We start from the raw sequence: 7,361 nt of genomic DNA on the forward strand, positions 1-7,361 counted from the left end.
TTGTAGGGGACTGTAACAATTGGATTATTCACCTCTCAATGATTCATACAACATACAAGATACAAGTGTAGGTAATTATTGTAAGGATTAAGGATTATTCATAGATACTTATGCAAATTGCAAACCTATGATAAATATCACTAACTTTTGTCAACCATTAGTTTAGTAATTATCACTACTTATATGTTTGTGAATGTTACACTATTTGGAAATTTAGAGAAAAAAATTACTTCAAAAGATTATGAGAACTTCTTATTTCCTATGTGTAAAAACCTCTTATTTCTCTTACATGGCACCCTCTTCTTTCCGCCTTCTTCCGGAATTATGATCGCCTCCTTTCTGTCCGAACACCCAAATTTCCCTCACTCACCTGTTCTCCTCGATATTCATCCGCGTGTCGAAAAACGCCTGCCATGAGGCATCCTGAGATTTATCCGGCGCACCAAATTTCATGCGGTCCAAAATGTTCGCCTTTAAATCTCTCGGTGACGGTGCCAATGTTGCATCCAGACCTGGTTGTGAGAGACTGGAATCAAGTGTTTCACTGGATTCGGGTTGTGTTTCAGCGGTATCAGCTCCAATGTTGCATCCAGACCTGGTTGTGAGAGACTGGAATCAAGTGTTTCACTGGATTCGGGTTGTGTTTCAGCGGTATCAGCTTGTGTTGCACTGGTATCGGCTTGTGTTGCACTGCTGTCAAGTCGTGTTGCACTGTCTTCCTCGTTCTCTCTGGCAGAATGGTAATTGGAGTCGTCAGAGTCTGGTTCTTCAACAGTGGTTGCATCGGAAGGGTCCGTCATGGTTGGGTCAGTACCGGATTGCGTCGTATCACGTGGTTCGTTTGGATCCTCCATGATAAAACCTTGAAGAGAACTTCTCACTTCTTTACGGTTCTTGTCCGTACACTTGAGGTGTTCAATTCCGTTAGCAAGTTATTTGGGCAAGTTTGCTGAAGTCATTACACAAAAGGCCCACTCTGAGGCTTCGTTTTAGGGTTAGGGGTAAACATAAACAGACCTAAAGGATGGGTTAAGGGTTAAGCTTATACGAATCTACGGGTGAGTTCGCTAAGGATCGATAGCATTCGATTACGATAGAATACGTAGAAAGAAATCACGTGACGCGAAGCTATTCGAGTTCACCCGACCGTATCACTGTTCCTCGCCTCAATAGAATGATAAGATTGGTAAATTCCCTCAATTTGGTAGAAAAATTGACACATAACCTGCGCTACGGTCACTAAAAAAAAAGATTGTTTCAAGAGTACAAAGGTTCTTTCGAGAAGATTCGAGTAATATTTCCAATCAACACAGGAGTAAGTTACTAACAACACAACTCCATTGGGCACTTAAGACCGAAATCTTTTCAACTTGATTCACGATGAACTTCGTTTGAAAAAAAAAAAAAACACAAAATCCAACCATCTTATCTGGCGAATTTGATCTTAAAAGAGATTCCAACGATGTTCAACATAGAAGTCGGTTGTAATTACCCTTTCCTGTAGGTTAGAGTCCGAAAATTTAGAGTTTTAGAGCATCCATCAGGTACATCAGCGTTTTGACTATCGGGCGCTCCCCTCGTCAAAATCCTGGATATGGCCCTGATCGTACTATCATCATAATAATTATGATGATACGGCCAGCCTAGTTAGCTTAGTTGGTAGTGCGTCTGCCTTGTAAGCGCTAGGCCGCGGGTTCGATTCCCGCCCGGGGCGGATTTTAAACAGACCTAAAGGATGGGTTAAGGGTTAAGCTTATACGAATCTACGGGTGAGTTCGCCAAGGATCGATAGCATTCGATTACGATAGAATACGTAGAAAGAAATCACGTGACGCGAAGCTATTCAAGTTCACCCGACCGTATCACTGTTCCTCGCCTCAATAGAATGATAAGATTGGTAAATTCCCTCGATTTGGTAGAAAAATTGACACACAACCTGCGCTACGGTCACTAAAAAAAAGATTGTTTCAAGAGTACAAAGGTTCTTTCGAGAAGATTCGAGTAATATTTCCAATCAACACAGGAGTAAGTTACTAACAAGTTTGACTCACAAATGGACACTCGAAAACAAAACGCACGCGAAGGGACAAACAAAAAGAATAAAAAACAAACACCGACCGAACTGTTTGCCAAGAATTGTAAACAACACGCGATGCAGAAAGAGACACTGTCCAATCAATATACAAAGAGACAATGTTCTGTCAACGCAACAACTATCAAATGCAGCTCTGATAGAAATGAGTTCTTGGTATACCTGAGTAGCTGTGAGCATACTCTGAGTTGACTGCTGGAACAATACCGAGAGAATCCCACACCCGATGACTAACTTTAACCCGACGAAGCAGTGGAACGACTTGACTGGAACATAAATTTGGTTTGAAATTCGAAATATTGGAAAACACAGTCAACTTTTTTTTCCCAAGAGGTTTGACGGGAACTGTCACTGTTAAGGTCTTATCGTCACGAATACATAAAGAAGGAAGACAGGATAGTAGAAAGCCAGCCGCTCCGAGAACGAACCTTCTCTAGATAGGATAAAATCCGATAGGATAAAAAGTTGCGTAAATCGTACCCGCAACGTAGCGCTTACAAGGCAGACGCGCTTCCAATCAAGCTAACTAGGTTGGCCACATCAGTCAACATACGAAAAAGAACGAAAACCACCGAACCGAATTCAATCGTATCAACTGATCAACGTGCTGGGAGGCGCGCGAACGTCAAGAGTTCGAAACGACGGCGCGGAACGTCCGGCTTTTAACACGAAACGGCGTGTTGAGTTCTAAACGGTTTCGATTTCAAGTTTAAGAACACATCTTGATGGAGGACTCAGTAACTTTGTTTACATAGTTCCATACGATTTGTGAAATGAAATAACTATTACGCTTCACTGGGGTTGGTAGGGTTTTTTATTTGCAGAAAACAGACATGTTTCGCCCACTGGGCATCAATTTAAGAACACAGTGCACAAACTAATGGACAGTTCTGAACAAAATGAACGTTTTACGAACATTGGAACAAGACCGGTAGAGTGAACTTACTGTACAAGTATAGGTATGACTGTGAGGCCAATATGAGCTTGACCTACTCTTACTAGAATCTACATTCTACATGCAAGCTACGAGTTTATGAGTATTTTATTGTTATTTATGTTTGTATAGTTTGTACTTCATAATTTTATGTACATTGCAGTTGGCATTATAATGCGTCTTGTAAGCGAGAGACCGCAAGTTCGAAATCCCACCGAAGCATATTTTTTGAGAACTGTTTGAGGCGTGGTTAGGAAATCGCAAAAATCAGGGTGCCTCTGAAAACGCAAACAACTGATGGAAATGAAGGAGATCCTATTATCGCACACTTTCTTAGCACAGCTCTCTCTTCTTTTTGAGTCCTAGGCCAGCCACTCACTATCAGGTAGTCTGATCAGGTGTACCTGTCAGGTCTACCTGATAGTGAGTGGCTGGCCTTAGGCTGGTCTCACACTGCACGCGTAGCGCGTAGTCGGCTGCAAAACCAACCTTATGAAAACGATAGAGACCATCTGTGAACTGTGGTTTGGTTTTGCAGCCAATGACGCGCTACTCAAAGTCTGCGTCTACGCGTCCAACGTCAGACGGGCCTGATACTTACTTTCTCTGTCCAAAATAATCAAATAGATGTCAAAATATTAACTAGGTACAAATTCCTGATCCTCGTGAAACTAATCAAAAGAGAGGCATCTTCTCTAGTTCTCCACAATCTCCACACAGCCTGCGCACCCAGGTTAAAATTCAGTCTATGACATCACAGCCTTGAGGTAGAGCATAGTGTTGGGTGTATTAGGTAATGGACCAGAGAGATCTCTAGCTAGTCCAATGTATCGGATATGTGCCTAAACTAGTGAGTAGGTCGAGATATTTTTAACTCTGATGCCATCGGTGCATTGGTATTCAGAGAAATTTAATCTGTGTAGAACTGATGAATGGAAGATCTTGTGAGAATATGTGATAAAGATGATAATCTTTATCCTCATCATGGAAAGAACGAAAGGAGTTTCATTGAAGTTTTGACTCAATTTTGTATTTCTATTTCGTTGTTTGATCTGCGGTAACTCTCGAACGATGCGATGGCTGGTCGAATTTGATAAAATTATCTGTGCAATTGACCAATTCTTGAAAAGAGTTCATTTGGTTTTTGTTCTTTTGGGCATTTTTCCGAGTTCCACAGCTCTTTGAATTATTGATTGTGCTATGAAATACAGCGTTTGTTTATTTCTTATTTAGTTTTTATCATTTGTCTGGCAAATCCGTACATAACTGAACTGAAAATTTTTTTGTGAAAAAATTTCTGTATGAGAAATCATAATACTCCGACACCTTACATGCCTATACCTAGAGGTGATAGTTTTTGTCTGGCACATTGCATACTCGGAAAGATTCAAGGCGTTCATACAAAAATGTGCCTAAACTAGTGAGTAGGTCGAGATATTTTTAACTCTGATGCCGGTATTCAGAGGAATTTAATCTGTGTAGAACTGATGAATGGAAGATCTTGTGAGAATGTGTGATAATAATGATAATCTTTATCCTCATCATGGAAAGAACGAAAGGAGTTTCATTGAAGTTTTAACTCAATTTTGTATTTCTATTTCGTTGTTTGATCTGCGGTAACTCTCGAACGATGCGATGGCCGGTCCGATTTTGATAAAATTATCTGTGCAATTGACCAATCCTTGAAAAGAGTTCATTTGGTTTTTGTTCTATCCTCATCATGAAAGAACGAAAGGAGTTTCATTGAAGTTTTAACTCAATTTTCTATTTCTATTTCGTTGTTTGATCTGCGGTAACTCGAACGATGCGATGGCCGGTCCGATTTTGATAAAATTATCTGTGCAATTGACCAATCCTTGAAAAGAGTTCATTTGGTTTTTGTTCTTTTGGGCATTTTTCTGAGTTCCACAGCTCTTTGAATTACTGATTGTGTTATGAAACACAGCGTTTGTTTATTTCCTATTTAGTATTTATCATATGTCTGGCAAATCCGTACATAACTGAACTGAAAAAATTTTTGTGGAAAAATTTCTGTATGAGAAATCATAATATTCCGACACCTTACATGCCTATAGCCTATACCTAGAGGTGATAGTTTTTGACTGGCACATTGCATACTCGGAAAGATTCAAGGCGTTCATACAAAAGCGTGATGGTATTTTTCAGAGAATGTTAGGTTAGATTTGCTACAGCTACCTAATGTATTATCTACCTGTTATCTACTTACCAGCTCAATAAAATGAATGGAGATAATAACTTGGAACATGTGACCATTTCCAAAATTCTGAAATCCCCAATTTTCGGGAAAACTTAAATGGAAAAGTAACGTAAGGTAACATGGTAAAGGTCTTACCGTAAGACCTTCAATTCGCATCAACATCAGGTTGAAAAGCTCAAACCTAACTAAATTTTAAGGACAGGGTTGTTGTTCGTGGTAGTGGTGTTTTTTTTTTTTTTTTTTTTTTTTTTTTTTTTTTTTTTTTTCAAACATAGGTAACCACATAATCATCACTCATCACTTAATGTCACTATATTATTACTAACTTACCTGTGAGGTTGGAGCTATGTACAGTAAGTTATTAACTGTGATTTATCATCATTAATATGTTTACCTACCTTACATAACTCCTGCATATCCCTTTCTGTCTTTCCCCAAGGTACGACTGCACGTTCCCTCCAGCTATATGAAACTGAGGAGAACGGGTAAGCTCCTCATGAATCGTTACTGTTAAAATCCTAGCGCATCCGATCAGGGCGTATTGTAATGGACTGAAACTAACGCAAATAGTTAACTCAGAAGCCGTATTCTTAAGTGAGCGAGATACACTACGGGCTAAAAACTTCCCGGATGGACGGGCATTCAGCTTTTGTCCTTTCCTGTATGTAGAGGGTCCGATAAATGTAGAGTCATCCATCAGGTACATTAGCGTTTCTGCCTATCGGGCGGCTCCCCTATCGTCAGTAAATCTTGGAAATGGCCCTGATCGTATATTCATCATAATAAATATGTGATACGGCCAGCCTAGTTAGCTTAGTTCCGGTAGTTGCGTCTGTCTTTCGTAAAGCGCTACGCCCGCGGGTTCGATTTCCCGCCCGGGGCGGATTTTATCCTGATGGTATAATGTTCGTTCTACGGAAGGCTGGCTTTCTCCTAATCCTGTCTCCTTCTTCTCTTCGAGATTTCGGGACGATAAGACCATAAGCGTTACAGTATCGCCTCTGGTCAAAATCCTCTTTAAAAAAATAAATCATAGTAAATATGGATGATAGTATGTATATTCCACTGTTACGTGCTGGTCCTCTTAGCTTGATCATCCATATTTCCGCTGGGTCTATCTCACCCTTCTTCCTGTGGACACTGAAACACCATTAACCAGGCTTCAAAATGTTCAATGGTGAAGGTATAAACTTGACATCCACAAGTATTATCCACAAGTATTTTTTTTTTTTTTTTTTTACACTGGTATTGTATCCAGGTATTATGTAGGCACTGACATCTACTCCTAATATGTACCTAGTGTCCTAGTAGGTAGTTTTACTCTGGGCTGTATTGGAACGAAATGTTTACCTACCTATCTATTTATCTGTATTTTGTATGAACATAAGGATATCATAATTATAGGTCGGTAAGTACATACTTTGGTGAAGGAATAAGTAGGTAGGTAGGTGGTCCTAACATTTTCAAAATGTACACTATTTGAAATAAAGTTTAGTATTTAATTTGATTGTAATTTGGACTTGTCAACACCTACATTGATTGTAAATTTATGTTTTAAGTTTACCTATAGGTTTATTAAGACAGTTAGTTACACCGATCTGGGTGTAAGTTTTTTATTTTAGTTGCACATGAGAATTTATGATAAACCTTGAAATTTTGAAGTTGTCATCGAATTTTGCAACTGAATTGGTCCCAAGTTTCAGGAAAATATTGGGAAATTGTTCCGAGTATCAGCAAAATGATTGCGGACGGTAGATACTTCGCACTTTGCTTGTCATCAGCCTAGTTAGCACGTCTGCCTTGTGCCTTGTAGCGCTAGGTCGTTGGTTCGATTTCCGCCCTGACAAACTTTATTCTAAACAAACAGATAAGAATACACTTACACAAATACCAATAATTTTGATAAAAAGATGCCTTGAACCACTATTGAATGAATACCTGCACCAAAACAGAAGAATATAAGCAAGTATTCTTTCAAACATTCTTTCAGGAACGCAGCCCTGGACTTATTTAATAATAATAGTGCTTATTTATACTGCTCGCATAGGACTGAAAAGTCTCTTTACTCCAGCAGTAGGCTACTACTATTATTGTGGTCAATCGGGTTGTGTTTCAGC

At 39.5% G+C, this 7,361-nt stretch overlaps 1 protein-coding gene across 1 annotated transcript; it reads right to left on the reverse strand.

Annotated features, from left to right (window-relative positions):
• Positions 1–272: 272 nt before the first annotated feature.
• LOC103520382 lies at positions 273–1,322 on the reverse strand. Its single transcript, XM_026831521.1, has 2 exons — positions 578–1,322; positions 273–488 (listed from the first exon to the last, which is right to left on the reverse strand). Exons 1-2 carry the CDS (start codon positions 852–854, stop codon positions 367–369), a joined length of 399 nt encoding a protein of 132 aa, XP_026687322.1. The 5' UTR covers positions 855–1,322; the 3' UTR covers positions 273–366.
• Between the last annotated feature and the right edge of the window lie 6,039 nt (positions 1,323–7,361).

The sequence above is a fragment of the Diaphorina citri genome, unplaced genomic scaffold (genome assembly GCF_000475195.1).
Source record: "Diaphorina citri unplaced genomic scaffold, Diaci psyllid genome assembly version 1.1 scaffold3553, whole genome shotgun sequence".
In the NCBI taxonomy this organism is placed as follows: domain Eukaryota; kingdom Metazoa; phylum Arthropoda; class Insecta; order Hemiptera; family Psyllidae; genus Diaphorina; species Diaphorina citri.